General features: G+C 50.3%; 7 protein-coding genes and 1 non-coding gene across 8 annotated transcripts; 5 read left to right on the top strand and 3 right to left on the bottom strand.

Annotated features, from left to right (window-relative positions):
- Positions 1–50: 50 nt before the first annotated feature.
- Positions 51–1294, bottom strand: G6M90_00g060690 (uncharacterized protein; the record flags this gene model as incomplete). Its single annotated transcript, XM_014689152.1, has 2 exons — positions 51–589; positions 652–1294. 2 exons carry the CDS (start codon positions 1292–1294, stop codon positions 51–53), a joined length of 1182 nt encoding a protein of 393 aa, XP_014544638.1.
- A 690-nt stretch (positions 1295–1984) lies between these two features.
- Positions 1985–4016, top strand: GRP78 (Endoplasmic reticulum chaperone BiP; the record flags this gene model as incomplete). The annotated part of the gene is made up of 8 exons (XM_014689151.1): positions 1985–2062; positions 2112–2263; positions 2334–2595; positions 2648–2929; positions 2988–3430; positions 3483–3543; positions 3600–3906; positions 3958–4016. The coding sequence occupies 8 exons, from the start codon at positions 1985–1987 to the stop codon at positions 4014–4016; spliced, it is 1644 nt and encodes a 547-aa protein (XP_014544637.1).
- A 586-nt stretch (positions 4017–4602) lies between these two features.
- On the top strand, positions 4603–12380 carry rad3 (Protein kinase rad3; the record flags this gene model as incomplete). Its single annotated transcript, XM_014689150.1, has 9 exons — positions 4603–5212; positions 5264–5910; positions 5965–6248; positions 6299–7427; positions 7478–7726; positions 7776–9014; positions 9067–9541; positions 9595–10075; positions 10136–12380. The coding sequence occupies 9 exons, from the start codon at positions 4603–4605 to the stop codon at positions 12378–12380; spliced, it is 7359 nt and encodes a 2452-aa protein (XP_014544636.1).
- A 722-nt stretch (positions 12381–13102) lies between these two features.
- Positions 13103–14375, top strand: G6M90_00g060660 (uncharacterized protein; the record flags this gene model as incomplete). Its single annotated transcript, XM_014689149.1, has 6 exons — positions 13103–13121; positions 13185–13320; positions 13403–13504; positions 13573–13645; positions 13704–13805; positions 13857–14375. 6 exons carry the CDS (start codon positions 13103–13105, stop codon positions 14373–14375), a joined length of 951 nt encoding a protein of 316 aa, XP_014544635.1.
- A 703-nt stretch (positions 14376–15078) lies between these two features.
- UCHL3 (Ubiquitin carboxyl-terminal hydrolase isozyme L3) lies at positions 15079–15879 on the top strand (the record flags this gene model as incomplete). Its single annotated transcript, XM_014689148.1, has 2 exons — positions 15079–15454; positions 15509–15879. 2 exons carry the CDS (start codon positions 15079–15081, stop codon positions 15877–15879), a joined length of 747 nt encoding a protein of 248 aa, XP_014544634.1.
- A 484-nt stretch (positions 15880–16363) lies between these two features.
- Positions 16364–16687, top strand: G6M90_00g060640 (uncharacterized protein; the record flags this gene model as incomplete). The annotated part of the gene is made up of 2 exons (XM_014689147.1): positions 16364–16450; positions 16535–16687. 2 exons carry the CDS (start codon positions 16364–16366, stop codon positions 16685–16687), a joined length of 240 nt encoding a protein of 79 aa, XP_014544633.1.
- A 760-nt stretch (positions 16688–17447) lies between these two features.
- Positions 17448–17537, bottom strand: G6M90_tRNA00000069. The gene has a single exon. It is a non-coding gene; the product is annotated as a tRNA-Pro (tRNA).
- A 659-nt stretch (positions 17538–18196) lies between these two features.
- MYH10 (Myosin-10) lies at positions 18197–25483 on the bottom strand (the record flags this gene model as incomplete). Its single annotated transcript, XM_014689146.1, has 3 exons — positions 18197–18619; positions 18682–24963; positions 25019–25483. 3 exons carry the CDS (start codon positions 25481–25483, stop codon positions 18197–18199), a joined length of 7170 nt encoding a protein of 2389 aa, XP_014544632.1.
- Positions 25484–25515: the final 32 nt, after the last annotated feature.

Genomic DNA, 25515 nt, shown 5'->3' with positions numbered 1-25515 from the left:
AACTCCTACACGCTCAAAAAACAAAAGAAAAAAAAAACCATTGTACATTATTAGCTGTCTCTCGTGGCGCTGTACAGCCACGTCAAAAGCGTGGCTCTGTGAGTGGCCTGGTTCTCACTGCCGTGTATGAGGACCTTTGGGCGACAGATGGCCTTGAGAGGCAACTTCCTCCCCCCCTCTACCCTCTCCACAAACAACCCAGGGGCGATGTCAAACAGGTATCGGATGTTGCGTCGACTAGGAGACTCAGGTGATGTGCCACTTAGGTCGGTTACTCGGCCACCATCGGCCAAGTCGAAACATTCATACACCTCAAGCCGTGTACTGGCCGTCTTCAACGGCCACTTCAGCCAAAACACGTTTACTGATGTGTGAAGTCTGTGGGCTAGATCGGCTGCGGGCTGGACCACGGCTTTTCGAACCGAGTTTTGGAGCTCCAGGGGCGATATCTTGGGGAATATCGGTATCAAGTATGATGACAGGTCCTTAGAAATTAGATAAATGTACGATTCTCGTCTAGATTTGAAAGACTTTTGGGTGCTCAACGCCAACAGGGTTTCGCTTCTCCATTCGCGACATTGCTCGGCATCTGTGACTCGCCAGTTAGCAAGACCAAGTAACCCCCTCCTGAAATATTGTGGTTTGTCCTACTTCGAGATTTCGCCATGGCCGATTCAATCCCCAGAAGCCATAAGAGGGTTGCATCCTCGGTAGAATCATCAAGGGGGCAATAGAATGGCTTTGAAAAGAAGGCCAGCCATAAGTAGTACATGATGGTTGCCACGACGTGGTATTCATCGCTGAGGTGTACAGAGAGACATCGTTTCGCTGGCTCACGGAGCAATGACAGAAACTTTGTCGCTTGTGCCGGCGGTGGCTTCTTGACTTGGCCCGACGACACCGCTTCCAAGGTTATTGGCAATTTGTTTTCGACCCATCGTTGAATTTTGTCGCAGAGTGCCTTGTGCGCGTCCCTCGCTTCCGACTCAGTAATGTCTTCCCTCTGTGACTGCAGGCGAAATATTTGATCACCAGCCTCTTGAAGGTTTCGGTCCTTCGACTTGACTTGAGCTTGTGCCTCGAGCAGCTGCGCCTTGGATTCTGATAATTCCCTGGTAAGCTGGTCAATTTTCTTCAAGAGTTTCTTGTTTTCTACTTCCGCAACTTCGAGTTCTATCTGCCGACAATCTAGGACTTGTTCGGTGAAGCTGCGTAAATTTCGTTCATCGGCGAGTGATCTCTCCAGGCTTTCTTGCTGGTCCTCCGTAGCTGTTGCCGTGGTGTCTTCCGCCATTGGGGCGTTCGGTTTGTGTGTCGAAGCTTTTGACGTGTCTTGGACACAATTGAGTATCAACTCGCAAATGTGATTCATTGAAGGCTCGACTAAATTCCCAATCATGACTTTAGACAACATGACCGACTAGACGGTAAGCGCGTATGTGTAATGGCATCGTTCTGCACAGCATGCGTCACTCCCCCACTGAGGCTTGCTCCATGGGCAACAGAGCGGCAGGAAGCTGGGCACCAAAGCCAGCTGGTAGGTGCGGATGCTTGGGCAATAAAGTCGTTATGTAGTTACTCCGTCTACCTGCCATTTGAGACCCTGCTGGCGCCCAGCTTTGACCAAATGCCGTGTGACAACGTGCAGATTAAAAGGTACTGTGCCTTGGGTTTCGGCTGGGCAGCAATGCTGCACAAGTTGGCCCACTCTCGAGACCGTCAGTGGACATTAGAGGGCATGACAATGCCCAAAGCAGTCGGCAATGCAGCAGGGGCCGAGGTTGAGTAATAGAAGCAGGACTCTAATTAGAATCCTCGCCCTTTTCATTAGTGTGTCGTGCGATATTTCGGTGTAGCCATTCGATGAGGCCGCCGCAGCAACAAGACACCAGCTTGTAAGCAAAGCGCTGATGGCAATCCACTCGCATTAAGCCTTGGGTTTCAATTTCCGGTACGCTCGTCTTTTGTAACCTCATAACCCAAAATGGAGAAAAGAAGAATAATCGTCTCAATTGACTTTGGAACAACGTATTCTGGAGTATCCTGGGCCGAGACAAGCCGAGTAAGCTGCATCGTGTACTGCCAGTAGTTCGAACGCTGATCTCCATTAGCCTGATGTTCAACATGTCGTATCGAGCTGGCCTGCCATTGACGGCCTGAGAAGTAGTCTCAAAGTACCTACAGAGCTACGAAAGTTAGCTACAGGATGGCAGTGGGGTTTCCAAATTCCCGAAGATGCCAAACGATATCGCTTCTTTAAGCTGTAAGTTCATCTGCAAGGCTCGGGAAGCTGTATTCAAGCTAGGGGGTATTTGAAATGTAACACCCGGCAGGAAACTGGACGAGCCAGATAGGCCAAGCCGAGATGGAGATACGCCATTAGAACTGGCCAGAATCTACCTCTCGTGTTTGCATGACCACTTCATCGGTATCTTGGAAAAGAAGCTTTCGCGCGCAGTTGTTCAAATGACACCTATGGACTTTGTCGTTACGGTGCCCGCAATTTGGTCCAACACGGCAAAGCAAGCCACCGAACGAGCGGCCGCCATGGCCGGTTTTTGTGGCAACAAAAGGATCCTCCTCATTTCAGAGCCAGTATGAATTACATCTCGCTCCTTGGGAATCCCTTCGTAGCTAACTATGTTAGGAAGCTGCGGCTCTGTACACAATAAAACACCTCGGCCCGTCAGTCCTGAAGCCGGGCAAGAATTTTGTACTTTGCGATGCCGGAGGCGGCACAGTCGACCTGATATCATATGAGGTATCGCATTCTGGTAATTTGGCAGTGAAAGAAATAACTGAAGGCACAGGCGGAAAATGCGGCTCCGCCATGCTGAACAAGAGATTCAGAAGATATCTTAAACAAACACACGGCGACAAATATTGGACCAATGAGCGTCTGATATTGGCAATTGCTGAATTTGAGTCGGTGGGTACATCATTTGCGCCGTATTCTTCTACCAGCAGTTGTGCTGAAAGGTATACAGTTCAAGAAAGACTTCTCTCCAAAGGGAGAACCCCTCACGATCCGTGTTGATGAGAGCCTCGGCCTCAAGCGCAATCGGTTCACCATATCGCAAACCGACATGACAACCAGAATTTTCACACCAATCATGAAAGATATTATTTGCCTGATCAAGGAACAGATTGGACTGGTCGCTGACGAGATTGCCGCAGTGGTACTGGTTGGTGGCTTCGGTGAAAGCTCATACTTGAAGTCGGAAGTAAAAGCAGCCCTTGCACGCAACACTCCAGTGCTGCAACCCGATAACGGCTGGATAGCTGTGGTCAAGGGAGCAGTCATACACGGCCTGGGATATTATCATCCCAGCTTGACCCAAGTGCAAATCGTATCGAGAATAGCCAGGCGCTCCTACGGTACCTGTCTTCTTGCTGCGTATGATATGTTGCGGCATGACCCTAAGGAGGCGTGAGTTTAGTTTCATGATATTGGGCAGAAAATTACGCTAACTCACTTCAAGGGTTTGGTCTCCAAAGGAAGGCGAGATGGTGGTTGCCGAAATGTGCTGGTTTATCAGAAAGGTCTTAAACATTCCCTGTTCGCTCGATCCGATATATCAAGTATTGACTTTCCCAAGGGCGAGTCTTATACGGAAGGAATACCTACCGCCATTGATTATCAGTGCGATATACCTGTTTCGTCTGGTCCTGTTCCGCAAACAGAAATCGAGATTTTCTGCAACGACGATCCTGAGCCGCCGATCCATTGCACTTCAAGGACGACGTGCATTGCAACGCTAGCACTGAACCTAGACAAAATCCCAGTGTCTACCAAGAACGCCGCAGGAGTAACTCGGATTGGCAATCATAGGTACTTTTGCCTGACCGGTGCCATAGAGGCTAGCTACGGCTCAGCCATGATTACTTATAAGGTCAAGCTGGGAGGTGAGTCAGCAGAGTTTCGTGATTAAATTGACACAAGCTGAAGAGCCGTAGGCGTGACACACGATGCTCTCACGGTGCGATATGAGAATCAAGGGCTCGGAGTGGAATAGCTTTCCCTACGCCCTCCAGACCGTTGGAGAATAGTTTCTCACTCCACTTACTATAGGCGCTGTCAGGTCAGACGGTGAACAATACTGCAGATCAATTATCGGGGTGAAGCCCCTCATATCTTAGCACACAGGATAGATGTTTATTATGATCAGACTGAGGAACCCATGAAGAGCAAGAGGTCTCAGTGCACAAGCTCGTCAGTCCAGGAATTGAAGCAATGAAATTGAAGTTGCACGGTTCCAGCTCGATTCTAGACCATGATTGCTTTGACTCAAATGAGAGAAAGAGGGGCAAGAGTTGACAATACTCCCAATTGCAGAAGAAACAAGAGGTCTCGACTCTCGATGCAGGATGTTTTAGTTCAGTAGTATGAGGTAAGTGGAGTGACTGTTCCTTCTGAATGAGCCCTGTTCACAGTCACAGCTCCCACATCGAAGGTTCTCGGCGGGTCAATTGGTGTCATCACGTGATGGCGCGTCACGCCCCACGATCACCTGTCGCGTCACCCAGTCGACGTCGAATCACTTTGTCAATTTCCTCACGGGCTCGAAATGATTGCCAATAACGCACGATGCCAATAGGAAGATGGCACAACACTCCCGTGGGCACACAGCTCCGCTAGGTCAGAATGGCGGCGCTGCCGCCGCGGGAGAGGGTCCTCCGCCATCGACATTGGCTGCTCAGCTTGTCGAGAACATATCGACCTCTACCAAGTCCTCACGATCGGATGAGAGCAATGAATTGAAGGAGCTCTTTGCAACGATTCAGCTGGTCAAGGATCACCCGGAACTGCTCAAATCCCAGGCCGACCGAGTTGAACATAATCACATGCTCATATACGTGTACTGCCGTGTGGCCTTGGAAGGCATAAAATTGGACGATCCATTTGTAAACCGAGCACATGCTCATGCCGAAGCCCTAAAAGCAATAAACTTCCTGAGATTTACAATCAAGGAAACTCCATCTGTTCTCGCGCATACACATGCCTCAAAAACGCTGTTGTACCGAGGTACTGAGCCACTTTGGGTTTGGCTGCTCCCGCATCTTTTGCGATTACTTGGCCACGCTTTGTTCCAGGAATTGGAGGGCTCCCTAGAGGGCTTCTTGCAGTATTTACTACTATTGGTATCACGAACGAATGAACTGTGGTCACATGGTCCGGAATTGGTTCTCTACTTGCGAGCTTGTGTTTCTAGTATGCATTTTTTTCTAATAGAAGAAAGGCCTCAGCACTAACTGCTCCTAGGCACGATAGATCAATTACAAGACCCATCACTAGACCCTTCGGAACTGAACTCTTTTATACCCATACACCTCCCGTCCCAGTTTGCGCTGCGCCAGATTCTGGGGGAACAATCCATGGGCCATGGACCTACATATCAAATCTCCTCATCATCTCAGGCGATACGACAGATAACAAGCTTGGCAAAAATACTTGCGTATCCCCTCATACAACCTGACTCAACATTCTCTTCCTTGGCTTCACTCTCTCAAACTGTCCCTTGGCTCTTGGATACGTGGCTCGACCTGCGGAATGCCCAAAAGCGATGGGATGTGGCTGGCTCGAGCTCTCCTATTCCGATTATAGAGACGGTGCTGAATATGTCTCATGGACTTGCATCTGGAAGTGAGATGACAGCTACATTCAAGGATAAGTCACATGTTCTTTTAGTTCTGTTGTGTAGTGAAATGGTATCCTGTCCGGAGGCCCTTTTACAAGAAGACGAAACGGGTGATACGTCTCGGCAGCTGTATTGTCAGGCACTCTTAGCCATATCTGGTGCTACACTCGAGTCATATTCTATTGGGCGTATGGCAGCTTCGAAACTAGTCCAAGAATTGACTTTGGTCTCATCACAGCATGCGTTAATTGGAGAAGGTACAGACATTTGGGTAAGAAGCATAATTTCCCGTCAACAAATGTTGGAGTCACACTAACATTCGAAGCGATGTACTCGTTTGTTACGTCAAATCATATACGCCGCTCCACAACATACTTTTGATGAGGATACAAGTCCATCCCATTTCCGCGACAAAGATATCCAGAAGGCCGTTGAGGGTCTCAATCTGGAGTATGGGCGTAGTTCTCCGTCAGAAACTGTCGCCAAGAAAAGAAAAGTTGTTGCGGCGAATTCCAATCCACTATTGAGCCTTTTTAGGGCCATTTACGATACACTCAATATGGCTTGGACAGAAAATGAGGCGGGATTCATGCCTGAAGAACTATTTCTGTAAGAATTCTTTTCGTATCATTCTTTTTACTGTTTTCTAACTCCCGCAGTGAAAGCTTCACCAAAGTACCCAACAGTAGTCAATGTCTTGCATTGGATCTCCTTTCTAGGGTCTCCTGCGTTTGTGATGGCTTGGGAGAAGTCACTACTCATTCTCTAACTGAAAATCAGTGTCCAGTCTGCGAACTTGGCCAACAGTCAAAGCCCCTGATAGATTTACAAGTCTCCAAGACTGCGTCTCGATTAATATTTACAAGGCTTATTCAGGAACCTTCGTTCTTAGAATCAAGACAGCCTAGGGTTGCTGCTATGATAGCGCTTCGAAGGCTAGTTATTCATTGTGAAGACGCGGCTTTCTTGAATATTGAAACATCAGTGCCAGGGCAATGGTGTTTGCAGTCATTGAATAGCTCTGTCAGAGAACTTCGTGTTGCCGCTGGAAGGACTCTAGGGGCATTCATGCCAGTAAGACCTGTCAGTAATGTTGACGAAGACCTGATTGCGAGGAATCGTAAAAACACGATTGCTCTGCTCAAATCGGCATCTGATCAAGACCCGGCGCATTTAGTCGAAACCCGAATTCTAGCGTGGGGACAGGTCGGTCGCGTTGTCTCGGAAGATGAGTTGAATTTGGTGTTAATCAAACTCGTCGATTACCTTGGAAATAGCAATAATATCGTGTCAGCCTTCACGTTCAATGAGCTTCTAAATCTTGCAGAGGCTCGCAACACAACGCCAAGGCGCCTCCTTGAGCCATTCTGGAAAAGCCTCGCCTATATGACGACAAAGGACATGACTCAACGACCCCAACGAAGTCGAGCTATTGCGGAACTGCTACAAATATCCGTCAATGATCTTCTACTATTAATACAGACACACGCACTGCCCTGGTTGGTCCTGGATAAACGTCAAGACGTGATTCAGAAGATTGCCGAAGCTCGACAAGAAAAAGAGGTTTGGAGACAGCTAATGGATGGATCGAATCTTGCGGCAACATTGGCTCTATTATTGGTCCAGGACACTGGTGATATTGAAGAGTTTACAAAATCCCGCTTGAATGAAATATCTCCGCACTTCCACTCACTATCACTTCTTGTCTTGTTTCAGTCAGAGCCTGTCTTGATTGCGCTGGAACTTCTCAAGACAGCTGCAACAGCGGATGAAACTAAACGTTCTCTTGTAAGGACAAAAAACCAAGTCTTCTGAGAAACAGTCCTAATGCATTACAGGTTCACCAAGCCCTTCAACTAATGGCAACGACTATTCTGAGTACGAACAAGGACCCTAAAAGTAAGAAAGGGAATGTTATTGGTCGGTTCTTGCAATCCCATGTTCTGGGTCTCATGGCTCGTCTTACCGACGTTATCAACGATTCTATCACGTTGCAGCCTCTGATTATGGAACAAAGAAGCGCCATAGCGACATTGGAAGAGATGCTTAAAGTCTGCAAGCAACATGTGCGGGTTGCCAGGCCACAGGTACGTCCATATTCCATACTCAGAATACTGTCTCCTAATGTGCCATTAGATATCGGCCTGCCTTCTTGCAGTCATTTCGCAGGAATCTTTACGAGAAGCCTGCTTTTCTTGCTGGGCTGCAATGCTCGCTTATCTGGACGAAGAAGACGTTGAAGCATTACTTGAAACTACTTTTTTCATCATCCGTCGATACTGGGGCGTGCTAGACGATGCGACTGCGACTATTGGCAAAAATATGCTTCTATCCTTGCTGGAGAAGCACGGTGCCATGGTCGAGATGTACATCAGCAAGCTCCCTTCGCTATCGTACTGCAAAGGCCTTGAAAGCGTTGAGAAAACTCTGAAGGCAATGCGCCCAACTCTTGCTATGGAAGAAGCACTCGGTGTGTTTGCACAGAGAGTCAGTCATGACAACGCGGGTGTAGTTCATCAGGCTTTGACTGAACTTGCCCCATACCTGAGGGATAACCAGAGTGCTTTGTACACCTCTGCTGTGAGTCAAAGGCCAGACAATGCAATTACAACTATATTGAGGTCACTTCTCGACTGTGCTTGCAAATACAGCGGGGCACAAATGGACATCGCCCGACTGTGCGTTCAATGCATTGGGCTCATTGGTTGCTTGGATTCCAATCAGATTGAGACTGTTCGAGAGCAGCGATCTATTGTTGTATTGAACAATTTCGTGGCGCCGGAGGAGATGACTGACTTTGGGTTGTTCATGCTCGAGGAGGTTTTAGTGCCCTCATTTTTATCTGCGACTGATACCAAACTCCAAGGGTTCCTTTCCTATGCAATGCAGGAGTTGCTCGACAAATGTGAGATCAAAGCAGCTTGTGCCATGAACGAAACAGGCATGCTTGGTGGCAACGACATTTACAGGAAGTGGATCGCCATTCCAGATCATGCTCGAGAGGTCATGACCCCTTTCTTATCCTCCAGGTATATGGTTGCTCCAATGCCCCCGGTAACCGTGGAGTACCCAATCTTCCATCCAGGCAAACCTTACGGCAATTGGCTGCGGTCCTTTGTTATCGACATGTTGAGAGAGGGACAGCATCCCCATGCTGACTTGCTATTTGAACCTCTTATGCGCGTGATCCGTGTGAAGGATCTGTCGACTGCCGAATTTCTCCTACCCTACCTAGTGATACACATTTTACTTGGTGCACGGAGTAGTGAGAATGAAAAGAATCGAATAGTAAATGAGCTTCTAGGGGTTTTAAGACACCAGCCTGCTGACGATGCATCCTATGTGGAACGGGAAGAAATGAAGCGATACTGTCATGTAAGTGTGTCCCAAGCTTAATGCTCGGTTCTCTAGCTAAATTGTGACAAAGGCCGTATTTCGTTGCCTAGATTATGCCATGAGATGGATCCAAGAAAAACGTGCAGCTGGAAGACTTTCTGCAGAAGGCAAAGAGAGTGTCGCACGAATACAACGCGTACTTGATCAAATTCCGGCAGAACTCATCTCTCAGCGAGCCACTGATTGCAACGAGTACTCTCGTGCTCTATTTCATCTTGAGCAGCATGCCCAGAACATGGAGCAGCAGAAACAGGATCCAGGAGATCGAAGCAGATTGCTAGAAAAACTCCAGAATATATACGCTAATATTGACGAGCCGGATGGTTTAGAAGGTATTTCCTCACAGCTTCATGCACTCGACATAAATCAACAAATCCTGAGCCACAAAAAGGCTGGCCGATGGGCCTCGGCTCAAACGTGGTATGAGATGCAGCTTGCTGAGAATCCTCAAAACACCGAGGTTCAATTGGATCTTCTGAATTGCCTAAAGCAAGCCGGGCAACATGGTTTGTTGGCCTTACCCACAGCGCTATCAAGACACTGACTAACTGTTTTCTAGATGTGCTCCTGAATCACATTGAGGGTATGCAAGCAGACCCTTCAGCTGAGAACAAAATCCTGCCATTTGCTGTGGAAGCTGCCTGGGTTACCGGCCGATGGGAAAGCCTGGCCAAGTTTACAGGGCGATTTCAAGAAGATGTCGCTCAAGATTTTAACATGTCTGTCGCCTGTTTGTTTGATTCCTTATATCGCCGCTCGGGTCCGGATGCATTTGGCAAGGCTATTCAGAGCATGCAGGACAAGATAGCCTCATCAATGACTGCGTCAGCCACAGCTTCTTTGAATGCCGCACATGAGATTTTGTTGAAGTGTCACGTTCTGACAGATTTGGACGTAATTACCAATACCAAATCTGGCAACGAAGCTGAACGGCGGAGAACTTTGGGGCTATTGGATGGTCGACTGGAAATCATTGGGGGAAGGTTCAGCGATAAGCAATACCTTCTTGGTATTAGACGCGCTGCTATGGAGTTGTCAAGGTATGGGCAAGATCGCAGCGCGAGCTTCAATGTACTTTATTCTAACAGTAAACTCGGCAGACCAACTTTTGCGGATCTGGACATCTCCGGTCTCTGGCTATCCAGTGCTAGGCTGGCACGAAAAACAAACTCTTTACATCAGTCATTCAATGCTGTGCTGCATGCCTCCCGGCTAGGTGATGACTCGGCGACGATCGAGAATGCGAAGCTATTATGGAGGGACAATCATCACCGCAAAGCCATTCAAATGCTCCAGGGCGCCATCGAACGCAACAAATTCATGACTCAGACTGGCCCATCAACGAGCGCTGGAACAGCTGGATCCTCGAAGCTCAACCCTCAACAAAAGTTGCTGACTGCTCGAGCACAGTTACTCCTCGCCAAGTGGCTGGATGCCGCTGGGCAATCTCATGCTGTCGCATTACGAGAAAAGTACCAACAACCCCCTAAGACATACTCGACTTGGGAAAAGGGCCATTACTACCTAGGCCGACACTACAAAAAGATTCTGGAGGCGGAACAAACTCTCAAAGTCGAAGACCAGAGTGATAACTATGTTACTGGGGAAATTGCAAGGCTTGTCATTGAAAATTACGTCCGGTCCCTCAATTCAGGAACCAAATATATTTACCAAACTCTTCCAAGAATATTGACATTGTGGTTGGATGTTGGTGCACAGGTCGACAAGGCACCAGAGGGCAAGGTTTCGCTTTCCCGGGAGCTGCATAAGCGACGAGTCGAGCAGCTTAATATGCTGCATGCCTTTCTCGACAAGTATATCTATCGCTTGCCAGCGTATATTTTCTACACGGCTCTGCCACAAATCGTGGCTCGAATCGCTCACCCAAACACTGCAGTTTTCGAACGCCTCAGTCACATCATAACCAAAGTTGTCGAGGCGCATCCAAGACAAGCCCTGTGGAGTCTTATTGGCATCATGACTACAAAGCAGGCCTCCGAGAGGAAAGTGCGAGGTGCACAAATCCTGCAAGCACTGAGAGGAATTCAAAGAAAGGTGGATGGCACATCTCACGATGTGAAATACCTCATCAGGACTGGTGAGAAGCTTGCAGAGCAACTTCTCGTAGCCTGTCAGAACGGTGACTTTAACAGCAACAAAACGGTTAAAGCTAGCCTTTCACGAGACCTTCGCTTCCAGCACAAGTGCACACCCTGTCCTCTGGTGGTCCCTGTAGAAAGCTCACTGACAGCCACACTGCCTGCGGTTTCCGAACACGTAAAGAAACACAATGCCTTTTCTCGGGATGTCGTCACGATCGATTGCTTCCTGGATGATGTCCTCGTTCTGAGCTCCCTTGCAAAACCGAGACGTCTGACTGCCAGGGGGTCCGATGGCAAGAGCTACATGTTGTTGATCAAGCCTAAAGATGATCTTCGAACTGACCAGCGTCTTATGGAGTTTAACGGCATCATCAATCGGTCACTGAAACGAGACGCGGAGTCCAGCAGGCGACAGCTGTATATTCGAACGTATGCCGTTGTTCCGTTAAACGAGGAGTGTGGCATTATTGAGTGGGTTCCAGGTATCAAGACGATGAGAGATATTCTGTTGAACTTGTACGCGTCGCAGAAAATTCACCCCGACTATGCGGCATTGAGACAACTGATGGAGGATGCATCAGCATCTGAGAGCAAAATCCGAATCTTCACTGACGATGTATTGGGACGATTCCCGCCCCTGCTGCCGTTGTGGTTTATTCAGCAGTTCCCCAATCCGTCTGCGTGGTTTGCCGCTCGACTCAGATACACCCGGTCATGTGCCGTCATGTCCATGGTTGGCACAATTCTAGGTTTGGGTGACCGGCATGGTGAAAACGTCAACTTGGAGGAAGGTAACGGCGGGATATTCCACGTGGACTTTAATTGTTTGTTCGACAAAGGCTTGACGTTTGCCAAGCCTGAACGGGTCCCGTTTCGCCTTACGCACAATATGGTTGCAGCAATGGGTATATACGGATACGAAGGGCCATTCAGAAAATCGTCGGAGCTCACACTGAGCATTCTGCGGCAACAGGAGGAAACGCTGATGACAATTCTGGAGGCGTTCATATACGATCCAACACTAGATTTACAAAAGGAAAAGAAATCGTCCAGGAGAGGGGATGTGAGTGTGAGGCTGCAGCCTCAAAGCGTGGTGGACAGCATCAAGAGGAAAGTCAGAGGGCTATTGCCGAATGAGAACATTCCGTTGAGCGTAGAAGGTCAAGTGGAAGAACTCATCAAGCAGGCTGTTGATCCAAGGAATCTGACAGCCATGTATATTGGATGGTGTCCATTTTTGTAGTTGTACCGGGATCATTTCGGGGCGAAGTGGGCATAGATTGGCGTTTTACGTCGAGGTTAAAAGGGACAATGTTTGAACTTGAGAAATGACCTGTCGATTGGGGTGGCTGTAAGTTCTGCAAAGCGCATTGATGCAAACATTAATGATGACATCAAACACACGAGCCGTGACTTGTGATGCGGTGTGCTCAGCGACCAACGGTGGAGATTAAAATGTTGCATCTGAAGCACGGCGGCTGCGCAGGTCTGCAGATTCTGCAAGGTTCTGCAAACGGTTTGGGCAACGCGCGACAACACGCGACTGACAGGCAGGGCAAGGCAAGTGCCGAGCAGGCAGGTGCCACCAAGCTCCCCCCAGCTCCTGCCTGCAACCAAGGAGTGAGGGACCGCACCCTCCCTATCAGCCCAGTTTGCCAGCCTACCGGTCGACATGCAACGGCTGCCTCTGCGCGCTCGCTCCTTGGGTACATTGCGACAGCCTTGTTTCTAGATTTTTTTCTTCTTCATCCCACATCAACCTCTCACTCCCGATCCATCTCATCCGCTTATCCTCCATCTGCTCCCGGTCGCATGTGAGCCAAACCGTTTCTACAAGCATCATCAGGTGGAGCTAAGCTTCCAGCAAGACACTGTCTAGCGTGCCGTCCGCGGAGCCTGACATCTGACATCTGAAGCAACGCGGCGCAAAACGTGACACGTCCATTGAATCACGTTTACAACACCATGCCTCAATATCGCATTGGTATGACTGGACCACCGCTATTCAAAGCTCTCTGTTCCATGACACACGCTTACATTGGTGCAGAAATTTCACCCAACAACCGGGCAGGTTGCAAAGACGCTGTCTGCAAAGAGGAAAAGGTAAAGATTCTCAAGGGTGAGATTCGCTTCGGCAGCTGGGTAGAAATTAATGAGCATGGGAGCTGGGCTTGGAAACACTGGTAAGTGGTTCTCACATCTCCATCGCGTAGCAAACATCCAGCCGCCTATTGCAGCATCACTGACAAAGCCTTCATACCGTAGGGGATGCGTCTCTGGAGCGCAGCTTCTCCATCTCCAAGAGGCATGTGATACTGGTGATGGCAAGTATGACTTTGATGCCATTGATGGATACGATGAGTTGGGGTTAGTATTCTTGGTCCCTAGGCTATCTCCCTGGCGAGGCACCAGAGACTGATGTTCGACCTTTGTAGCGACCCAGAAGTCCAAGAAAAGGTCCGCCGATGCGTGAAGCAAGGCTTTATCGATCCTGAAGACTTCAAAGGCGTATGTTCCTCGAACTGTCAGAAACCGGATAGGGACCCTGCTGACTGGCGCGACGAAGGATCCTGAGAAGAACAAGCTAGGCGAGAAGGGCATTCACCTGACTGCCAAGCAGAAGGCAGCCAAAGAGAAGGCCGCCGCCGAGGCTGCCGAAGATGAAGAGGTAGGCCTCCGTGTTGCCATAGAGGATGGTCTCAAATCTAATAATGGATAGGCCTCCGGAGATGCTAAACCAGCGAAAAAAACGGCCAAGCGCGGTCGAAAGAAGGACGCCGACGACGACGAAAACAATGAGCCCAAGGCCAAAAAGCCCAAGTCAGCGAAGACCGCCAAATCGGCAAAAGGTGATAAAGCTACTCCCGCAAAGGCTTCTCGTGGCAGGAGAGCAGTTGTGAAGGATGAGAGTGATAACGACGAAGACGAGGAGGAGGAGGAGGAGGAGGAAGAGGAAGAAGAAGAGCCAGTATCTACAAAGAAGTCCAAGTCTGCTTCCACCAAGACTGCACGAGGCAAGAAGGCTGCCGTCAAGGATGAGAGTGAGGAGGAGGAGGAGGCACCTGTGTCGGCTAAGAAGTCCAAGGCAGCACCGAAGGCAACCAAAACCGCTGGCGCCAAGGCGACAGGAAAGTCGAGTCGTAAATCAGGGGCGAAGGTGACGGCTGATGAGTCGGCTGATGAGAAGCCTGCGCCAAAGGCAAAGGGACGTCGAACCAGTCGCTCAAGCAAGGCTTAAGCCTTTGGTTGTTTGTCAAAGCGCCTGATGTGGCTGAAAATTGCCCTTTTTTACGGTGTGAGGTAGGTAGAGCCTGTTGTTGAGAGCGGATGGATAGTGTCGGAGTTGGTTTCAAAGTTGCTAGCGGTTGTTATGAGTTTTGCTCAGGCGATGTGGTTCAGAGTCGTGGCTATGTAATTGTATCAAAAGTCGGCAGTCGCTATGTAATGATTGGTGCTTGTGGACAGAGGAGTGACCTTGGTTCAGTGAGGAGATCAAGGCGTTGCTCTTGTTGGTTTGGTACGCCTCCCTGGGGCGATGTGAGTGAGTTGCTGTATGTGAAGTTTGTAGTTTATAGACGCCGTCCTGCAGAGCCGGGCCAGTAAGCGAATAGCAGGGATGCTTGTCAGTAGAGTAGTGTACAGTAGTTTCTCAGGGTTGTACGGAGTACCGTTGACATTTTGCCGCAGAGCGCAGTTAGAGCCGTGGAGCTGGCAGAGCCGGCAACAGGCGACAAGCGGCGACGTCATAAATGCACATGCAGCCAAGGTTCAATGTTCCCGAGCCCCCACTATCCGCCACGCAAGCAGGAGCTTTCTAGATCCTCGGACGGGACCTTCCATCTTCTTCACGTCAGAATCAAGCGTACTTGACGACCTCACATGCAGCAACCTTCTCATCCAATCGACAAGGCGACGACTCCCCTAAACCACACAGCGATACCATGTCCGCCACGACAAACCCAGACCCGGAGCAAGGCGCTCCAGCCTTCATTCCCCTCGAAGCCAACCCCGAGCTCATGACCAAGCTCATCCACAAGCTGGGCGTCTCGCAAGCCCTCCAGCTCCACGACGTCTACTCCCTCACCGACCCAGACATGCTCGCATTCATCCCCCGTCCCGCACTAGCTCTCCTCCTTGTGTTCCCTATAACCGCAGTCTACGAGAGCCACCGCATGGCAGAGGATAACACCGTCGACGAGTACAAGGGCGCCGGGGAGCAGGAGCCCGTCATCTGGTGGAAGCAAACCATCCGCAATGCGTGCGGCATGATGGGTCTGCTGCACGCTGTCTCGAACGGTCCTGCCAGGACGCTAATCGGTAAGCGCTACTCTGGAAACCCCCCCAGGCAGCTTGCTAACAGCGTGTTTTCAGAGCAGGGCACAACGCTGGACGAGCTCCTCCAGAAATCCACCCCGCTCCCTCCGCGCGAGCGCGCATCTCTCCTCGAAAAGACACCCGCCGTCGCGGCTGCCCACAAGGAAGCCGCCTCGGCGGGAGACACGGCTGCGCCGGATGCGCAGGACAACGTGGACCTGCACTACGTCTGCTTCGTCAAGGGCAGCGACGGGGCCTTGTGGGAGCTGGACGGACGTCGAAAGGGGCCGATTCGCAGGGGAGAGCTGCAGGAGAACGAGGACATGCTGAGCGAGAGGGCATTGGGTATGGGCATTTTGAGGTTCTTGGAGCGGGAGGGCGGTGATTTGAGGTTTAGCGCTGTGGCTTTGGCAGGGTCTTTGGATTGACGGGCGGAAACGATGGATGGCATGAAGAAGACGGAGCTCAGCCAGGTCTCTTCAACTACATGAATACTAGTGCCGCGGCGGGCTGTTGGGCTGTCGATGTGCAGGAATTACCTAGCCTGGGCCTGACGTCCCCCGCAACCAGAGTAGAAAAACTACTGCAGAAACCACGTCCACCACGTCACAGAAAACAGGAAAAACGATCCCCCACATGTTGGCTGCCAGCGCGGGCCAGCGATGATGGCCACGGCTTCCTGGTGAGGAAGCTCGCCCCACGATGGTGACGCCACGAGTGTCATGGACGATGACGTCGTCGCCGGCAGCGTTGCAAGCCTGTGGTGGGATATATAAATGTGCAGAATGGCGATGACCCCGTCTCTTTGCAACAATTGGCATTGCACACTAAGCTGCGGCATAGTCAAAAGCCAAGAATTTCTACTTCACGTCCAACACCAGAAATCAACCACATTCTCTAACATCACGCACAATGCCTCGTCCCGGAGACGGCTCAAGCCACAACGGCCCTTTCGAGGAAGCCGGTCACAATATCGCCCACGGGGTAGGATCCGTTGACGTAAGTTCTTGTCTTTTTTTTTCTTTTTTTCCTTTATGCCTTGCGATGCCGAAAAAGTTCCCCCCCGCTAACAAGTGGCGGCAGACGTCCAAGGTGCCGAGGGCGGAGAAGACGGCCGACCTGCCGGAGGGTCTGGGGGAGAAGGGCGCCGGGATAAAGGGCGCGAATGCGAGCGGCGGTCAGAGCCAGGGGCTCAAGACGGGTGGTGAAGTTGGCCAGGGCGGACGGCACGCGTAGGCCGCATGGACGGGAGGCGGTTCGGCTTTGCAAAGTGAAGTGACATCTGTATCGTACGGCAGCAAGATTGTAGTCGGCTCGAATTGAAATTCAGGCTTTGAGAAACACGTATTGTCAATCGGGTACAACGTCTAGAATACACTCATCTTGAACTGCTCATGCGCTGGAGCAATCATCACGACGCTTGGATCAAGACGTCGGGTGCAGGTCATGTACAGGTTAGCCAATCGGCTACGGCTTACAAACCGTCAATCGGGTGGCACTCACGACCCCCAGTGCTACGCCAACAGATCAAACAGGTGGTACGTGCTGTCAAGATGCCAACCAGGGGAACCCGTCTCTTCCACCTACCAGTATTGCTGCGGGGGGTTCATAAATTCGACGCCTTTGGAGATACTATTTATTCCACGCCAGTTGGGCGATCGAACACGTCAATGCTGTGCCCACAAACGTACCGGTACTCCGTACACCAGGGCGCTAAATGAATCCGTGGCAAACGCATCGACCGCCCCGGCAGCCACGGCAGTTGCACCTGCCAAACGCCAAAGACGAGCAGCCAGCCGTGGACCGTGGCCAACAAACCGCACTACGCCAAGTCAAGCCGCACGACTGGAGTACATCAAGAACATTATTGCAACCAGTCGACTCCCGACCTCACGCCGACTCAAACGCCACGACGACGTCCAATGAAAAACCTTGCCCCGTATAATTCCAAATAACGCTGCTCTCGTCACAGCAAGCCGGGGCACTCCCGGTCAACGGTCTGGTGGTCTAGTGGTATGATTCTCGCTTAGGGATAACCCTGAAGCAAAGTTGCGAGAGGTCCCGGGTTCAATCCCCGGCCAGACCCGCCACGGTTCTTTTTTGCATTTCAACGTCATCTTTTTTGTTTCCGACATCGTTATTTTTGCAACGCTAGCAGCGTGGATTCGCGTGGCCGGGTCTTGGTTTCTGTTCTGGCTGGCGCTGGTTTCGGAACATACACGCTGGGTGTTTGTTGTTGTGGTTGGTTGGATATGTCGGTACGGCGTACATGGCACTATTTTGACATCGGGCTATCTACCTTTGAATATGCAGCGGTTTGCTAGCGGAAGAGGGAGCTGTTTCTGTTGTCAGCAGCAAGGCAGCCTTTTTTTTTCTGCCGTTGCTGCTTGTTTAGTATTTCAGCTACTGCAAGTATGGCGTGCTTGCTTCATTGAGGTGCTGGTTGTTTGTTGTACGAAGCATCCCTCTATCCAGATATTGGAGCATGCGCTCTTGCAATTCAATCAACTGCATTTTCCCTTTTACACCCTTCAGATTAGGAGCACTCGGCGTTAAGACAATGAAACCTTATTAACCTATGTACCTTCAATCATATGACACTGTACTGCGTAACCATAAAAACACCTTTTTACATACATGTCATTAAAACCCTATTCTTCCCATTCGCCAATAGCGCGCTGAACCCAGAACCAATGCACAAACGCCGGTTAAAAACATGCCTCCCCCTCCCTTTCCCCTCCCTCATCAAATAAATCCCTTCGTAAGACTAGGCGCTCTGTTAATGCTACTCGATCTGTTGGGCACATCGGGTCCGTCGAGACGACCGCGGAGGCTCCCAACAGCAGACGCCTTTTCTGACCGTAGTCCTTTCCACCCTTCGAGTTCCTTCTCCAAACGCAGAGCCTTCTCCTTTTCTTCTCGGAGTTCTCGCTCCGCTCGTCTAGCCGAAAGCTGCGTTGTCGACTCGGACGCTTGGAGTTCGTCAATCGTCTTTAGAAGCTTATCCACCTTGTCGCGCATCCGGTTCACGTCCTCCGAGAGCTGCGTATTCTGCTTCTCCTTACGGTCGATTTGCGACTGAAGGTCCTTGACAGTGCGGTCAATATTTCGGTTCGACCGCTGAGACTTGGATCGCTCTGTCTCGTGGTCCTCCAGTTGAGATTCGAGCTACAGCTTAAATTAGCACGTCTTATGAGTTTGGGTGGGTGCATCTGCGTGAAGCGGCTTACCTCTTGAATTCGTTTATGCAAAAACTTAATGTCTTGGCTGGCACTAGAAAAGCCCTTTGTCTCCAAGTCAATCAGTTTCAACTGGGCTTCACTCAAACTCTTTTCGAGGGCAGCCTTCTGCTTCTGCAACTCGGTGCTGGCTTCGCGCTCGGCCGCAATCTCCTTTTGCACATCAGAAACGAGGGCCTCTGCGCGCCTCATTTTCTCGACCGCCGCCGCGGCGACATCCTCCTGATGAGCAAGGCTAGACTTCAAGTCCAGGACTTCCTTGTCCAATATCGCAGCATCGCGCAGAGATGGGCTTTCACCCTTCACAAGCTCCTCTAGGCCGGCCTTGGCCTCTGCAAGCCGAGCTTCCACACTTCGCTTCTCGCGTAGCAAGAGATCGCGCTCAGAGGTAACCTCGTCCACCGAGGATCGCAATGTTCGTACTTGAGATAGGAGTGATACAACCTTGCCCTGGGCTTCGTTGTGGGCATTGACGGCTTCATCACGAGACGAAGCAACATCGGCAAGCGTGGCCTCGAGACGAGACTTCTCTTTGGACCAAGTAGAGCTGTTGAGGACTTCATCATCCCACTTTGAACGTAGTTCGTCCAGCTCTTCGCGAAGTCGCGCAATCTCAGCCTGCTTGTACAGCTTCTCCTCGCGAGCGAGATCTAATTCCTTGGTCAGGGTGGTAAACTCGGCCTGATACTTCTTTCGTGTCTGCTCCATGCTCGACTCTTTGTCCTCAATGTCCATGGCGCGCTGGCTGCGGTAGTCCTCGAGCTCGTGCTGAAGCCTCTTCTTGGCTTGTGTGACGGACTCGAGATCGGTAGAAATGTCCTCGATACGCTCTTCGAGGCGCTGATTCTGACGCTGGAGGTCTTCAATCGTGGCATCCATCTTTTGGCGCTCTGCCATCACCTCACTGTATGTGTCTTCTGATTCCTTTGCCTGTGACTTGGCGAATTGTTCAGCTCGGCTGGCCTTGAGCACGGCGATTTCTGCCTGTTCAAGCTTGCCAAAGTACTCATCTGCCCGGCTCTTGTACACCTCAAGGCTTCCCGACACGTCAGCCAGCTTGGAAGTCTCGGCGTCAAGCCGTATCTGCAGTTCGGTGTACTCTTGCAGAAGCTGGCTGCGGCTCTGTGCTTCCTGTTCGCGAGCCATTGCCATCTCCTGCAGGTCAGACTTTGTGTCCCGCAGCTCAACCTCGAGTTTCGCTCTCTCGTGACGCATTTTGTCAAAGTGGGATTTCACGTCTGTCAGTTCAGCAACAGCGTCCTTGTGGCTGTGCAAAAGGGCACGTCGTGACTCTTCTTGACTGTTAAACACATCCAAAATTTCTTCGTGCGATCTAGCCTGTACATCCCGCAGCGACAACTCGCCTGTGCGGATGTTCTTTTCGAGAGCAGACACCTTCTTTGTTGAATCATCGAGCATGTCGTGCAACCTACTGTTGACCTTTTCCAGCTTCTGCATCCGACGCAGAGAGGGGCTCTGGTCATTGTAGGAATCGGGACCAGGAGTGCCTCGATCAATCTGGCTTTGGAGGTGGCGATTTTGCATCTGAGTAATCTGAAGCTGATTTTGAAGCTCTTCAACCTCGGCCTTTAGGTCCATGCGATTGTTGACCGCCAGTGTGTCGACTGTCTTGTCTGAGCGGGCTGTATCGTGTTGCTCGGTGATGTCCTGATTAGCCTTTCTGGGTGTCGAGGTATTTGAGAAGCGCCGGGCGTTGATCTTAGCAGCTCGTCGCTGCGTAGGAGAACCGTTGAAGGGTGCCTCGTTAAGGTGAATCTCTTCCAACTTGGGTCGACCGGGGCTCTCGTGTCGTGTCGCACGAAGATCTGCGAGTTGGCTTTCTGCGTTGGTCCTAGCAGCTGACTGAACACGGAGATTCTGCTGAAGCTCCTCGACCTTGCGTGCCAGATCAAAGTTTTTGAGGAGGGCCTTTTGATTGCTGTCATCTGACGGTGGAGGGATCCGGATTTCCGGGTCGACAGACCGCAGGGCATTGAGCATCTGTCCACGTAGCTCTTGGAGCTCCTTGTCTCTGGCATCTATGGTAGCCTGTAGCGTACGAACAGTTGCTTGTGACTGTGTGCGCAGCTGACGTTCAGAATCGATGGTTCTGTTGGCCTCTGCAAGCTGAACCGTGAAGTTAGACGAAGCTTTCTCTGCATTTCTGCTGGACTGGACTTCCCGCGCAACCTCGTGGTTGAGATCTTCGAGATTGAGTTGAAGCTTCTCCGTCTTCTTCTCCAAAGTTGCGACTGTCACCTGGGCATCGCCAAGCTGCTTGTTCAAATTAGCGTTTTGTTCTTCTAGCCTGGACTTCTCCTTTTGCAGACTGATGATATGACCGCGAGAGGCTTCATTGGCACGGGAGGTGGACCTGGCGATCTCGAGCCCCTTTTGCTGGAGCTTATTGAGAAGCGCCCTATTGTCATTTTCAGAAGCAGCCAGTCGGCTCTTGACAGTGTTGAGCTCTCGTTCCATCCGCTCCTTTGCTTGGTCGTTTTTCAGTCCAAACTCGCCCGAAGATGCAATCAGTTTGTTAAGATCTTCGATTTCGTGGTTGAGCTTGGCGCACTCATCCTCAAACCACCGCAATCGATCATGTGCAGCATCCAAGTCCTTCCGCAGGCTGACCTCTCTTTCTAGAGCCATTTTGGAAGCCTGACGCTCGCCAGAGATTTCAGCTTGCACACGGGCTTCTTCAGCCTGCGTTTTGGCCACCCGCAGTCGACGGATTTCATCCCGTGCCTCGTCTCGCTCTTTCTCAACTGCGGTGCGTGCTTCCATGGCTCTCCGTAAAGTGTCCTGCTGAACATAAAGTTCCTTTTCAATGACAATCTTTGCTTCATTCAAACTGTCATACTCATCCTTGAGGCTTTGGTACTTGTGTTCTCCGAGAAGCAGAACATCATCGCGCGATTGTCGTTCTCGGCTTAGGTCCATTTGAGTAGTGTAGAGTTGTTCTTTGAGATCCTTGATTTGAGCCTCTAGGAGTGACCTGTTTTTATCCGCTTGGGCATCTTCTGAGAGCCTAGCAGCAAGCAGCGTTTTGGCCTCCTCAGCCTCGCGTTCGAGTTGGGAGTGCTTAGACTTCATTGCATCCAACTCGGCTTGAACATCGTGAGACCTGCTTGAGATTCTGTTCTTTTCCTCCGTCAGTGCCTTCTTCTGGTCTTCCAGAGTACGTCGCTCAGTCTCAAACTTCCTCTTGTCGCTGCGGAGCAGAGCCAACTCGCTCTCCTTGCTTCTTACCAAATCTTCATAATCAGTTGAAGTCTTGGAGAGTTGGGAGAGCTGGTGCTTTACATCCTTGTTCTCTTGGCTAAGACGGGTTTCTCGCAATTTGGCGGCTTCCGACTCCTTTTGAGCAGCACGCAACTTTACTTCCGTGTCTTGGTCCAGCTGAAGCAGCTTGCCTTCCAAATCTTGTACCTTGCGATCTTTGACACTTAATTGGCTTTGAAGGACCTTAATCTCATCGGCAAGGGCGGCCTCTTGCTCGCTGCGCTCAGACTGCTTCCGGGAGATTTCCTTGACCGCGTTCTCCAGTTCTACAGACTTTGCTGACAACTTGCTCTTCTCCTCCTCCAGCTTAGCAATTAGCCCTGCAGCTTGTTCGAGTTGATGTCGGAATTTTTCGACGTCCTCTTCTGCTCGACTCTTGGCTTCCATGAGTTCATCAAGTTGGTCCTCGAGTCTCTCTTGGTCATCAATGGCACCAGAGAGCTTCTCCTCAAGCTCGGCCTCACGAGTTTGCAGTCGTTTAAAGATCTCCTCTTTGTCCAATGCAAGTGCACGCTCGCTCTCCAGTGTCTGCTGGATTCGAACCATCTCCGTATGAGTATTGCGACGGTCATCTTCCAACTTCTGCCGCACCTTTTCGTCAAGTCGCATCTTTTCGTTGAGTTGCTTGATCATGGCATCTCGCTTTTTAACTTCGGTTGCAGTACGAGTAGCTCCCAGCAAGGGTTTCATCTTCACAATGAGTTGCCACCACGGGTTTTCAACTAGGCGCAGGTATATGTTGAAGTTTCTCTGAATAATTCTCGTGGCTTCAGTTCGGAAAAGTCTCTTGTATGCGACACGTCGTTGGATGAAGCCTCTGGCAACGGACTGAAACCTGGCCATGATCTCCGTGATCAGGGCATCGCGCTGCTCTTCCAATTCTGCTAGAACGCCTGCCCGGAAGAACACCTTTGTAAGACCGACACGATATAGTGTTTTGTCGAGGCCAAGCTTCTCCAGCATGATTGTCGCAGCAGCTTGGCCTTCAAGGTAACCTGTAGGCATATTTGAGCAGAGCACTTCATATCGCTGGCGAAACTCCGTGAAAGGAAGTCTGTTGGGAAACCCTGTTCGAGCAATTCGGATACCTTCCAAAACACCGTTGCAGCGTAGCTGATCGAGAACGAGAAGATTATTGAACTGCTTTGGCCGTTTTTTGTGGTTGGGTAGAATACATCGCACAAAGTGAGGATGTGTTGAATGAAGTTGAGTCATTAGACTGTGAAGTTGCTCCTTGTGTCTCTGGGCAACAGTGCGGAACAGTCCCTTCTTTACTCGGCTTCGGCTGCCACCAATATCCTCATCTGCTGCAGCACAGTCGGAAAATAGGCCAGCAACGTGTTTGTCGGACGAAGAGGCAAGCAGACGTGTGATGTTATCATTCAGTGGGTCTTTGTTCTTCTCCAGCCAGCCTTCGGTGGAATATTCCACTTCGGCAGCGTAATGTGTGAGGATGAAGCCGTGTCCAAGGCGAGAAGGTCGATATTTGGTGGATTTCTTATCCCAAAGTGAATGCAGCTTCTCTGTGAAAGTCTTATCCGTAGCCTTTGGCATGACACAATCCTCATCGAGACAAGAAAAGATACCGATTGGATTTGGCAGCTCAATAAGATCAATTGTTGGCTGCAAGTCTCGGCCAAAGTCAATAAACTGCCATTCAATCTGTTCGCGTGCGTATTCCTCTTGTTCAAGGACAAACATGTGATGATTGAAGAATTGCTGAAGTTTCTCATTGGTGTAGTTGATGCACAGCTGTTCGAAGCTATTCTCCTCGAAGATTTCGAAGCCAGCAATATCGAGGACACCGATAAAGTGCGAATCATCAAGTCCCATGCCTGTTCTGTCAAGCTGGCGGTTGATTCGAGAGACGAGATCGCCAAATCCTCGTTCATAAATACCCTTAGACAAGGCATCTAGACTAAGTCGTACTTGTTCCGGGGTTTGGACCTTCTCAACCCACTCTCGTCCGGCTTTGACCTTCGGGTGCAGCAGTCCTTGAATAAAAGGATCTACTGGCACACCGAGAAGTTTGCACACAGTTGTTACCACTTGTTTCGACTCTGGCGCCAATCGTGCTTGATCAGCCGCGCGGCTTTCCTTGACGACCTCGACGTTGCCCAAATGCAACACTGCTGCAACTGTACGAAGAATCGATAGTTGTTCATCGTCAGAGAAACCCATCACATCGAACGCTTCCATCAATAAGTCCCATTCTGCTTTATCGGACACGCCAACAATCGTATCGTGTCCGTTTCTTGTATACGCGAAATTTTGGGTATCCAGTCCGCTCAGAAGCAAATCACTCTTGACGCGATTGCTGGAGCCCTTCAGAAGCTGATAAAAGATGTGGTAGTTCCGCTCATGAGGGTTGATATGAACAACTCGTGATTTTTCAAGGAGATACCAATCAATAAATGCTCCGGCAATAGCTCCATTTCTGTTGAATTCAATGCGGATGAACTTTCCGAATCTCGAAGAGTTATGATTTCGAACCGTTTGCGCGTTTCCAAATGCCTCTAGAATAGGGTTTGCTCGGAGAATTTGTTGTGAGAGATTGGTGTGTTGCGATTTGCTTCGAGCAGAAGTCTCGGATGGGGCCACGGCCGCAAGGTACTGGATGACTTTCTTGGTATTTTCCGTTTTGCCAGCGCCGGATTCACCTGTTACTAGGATACTCTGATTTCGACCCTCTTCCACCAAATTTCTGAAGGCTTCGTCAGCCATGGCGAAAATATGTGGCTTGGTATCTTCCCGACTTCTGCCTTTGTACATGTTGATGTACTCATTGGTATAAATAGGTAATGGGCAATACGGATTGACCGTAACGAGGAAGAGTCCCGAGTATGTATAAATCAAATCTGATTGATACCTCATTTTAAGGTTATGGACGACTGAAGCCTCGTTCAAATGGGTCAACTCGGCCATATCGTTTGCCTTATCGAACTTGGCAGGATTAACTTTGTCGACACTTTCGGCGTCGAGTTCCCGTTGCTGTCATTCAGTTAGCTACTTCCTTCTTCGTTGGCGCAAAGTTTGATAAACTGACAGTTCCATCATCTGTTTGCACCAGGATGCGGCTATTGCCCAGCTCTTCGACAACCCATCCCTTTATAAATGCATGTTGTGAATCCCTAACCCACACATAGCGTTTACCAGAGAAGTCATTCTCCCCTTCGATGCCCTTTACCGTGTCATGTTCTCGTCTCATCTCCTCCAACTTAATAAACGAAGGTGCAAACGTATTCGAAGTGGGCGTTCCATTTCTCGACTCGTTTCTATGGTGTCTGACTGCGTTTCCTGTTGCGACCAACGACGTCCCATATGAGCTGTTGGACTGCGACCGGCCATGAGGCGATGGTGTTGACACACTCGGCGGTGGTGGTGGTGAAGAAAACAGGGCAGATTTTGGTCTGCTTCGGTTGAGAGGGGTTGGTGATGACGGAGAGGGAGATCCGGTTCGAGTAAAGGGATTGCTACGGCGTTGTGCCGAGTTATTCAGGTTGAAAGCCATTGTCAACGAGAAACATCAACGCCGGCTTTATT

This window comes from Metarhizium brunneum, chromosome 3 (genome assembly GCF_013426205.1).
Source record: "Metarhizium brunneum chromosome 3, complete sequence".
NCBI lineage: Eukaryota > Fungi > Ascomycota > Sordariomycetes > Hypocreales > Clavicipitaceae > Metarhizium > Metarhizium brunneum.
This window is presented reverse-complemented; position numbering and strand designations above follow the sequence as displayed.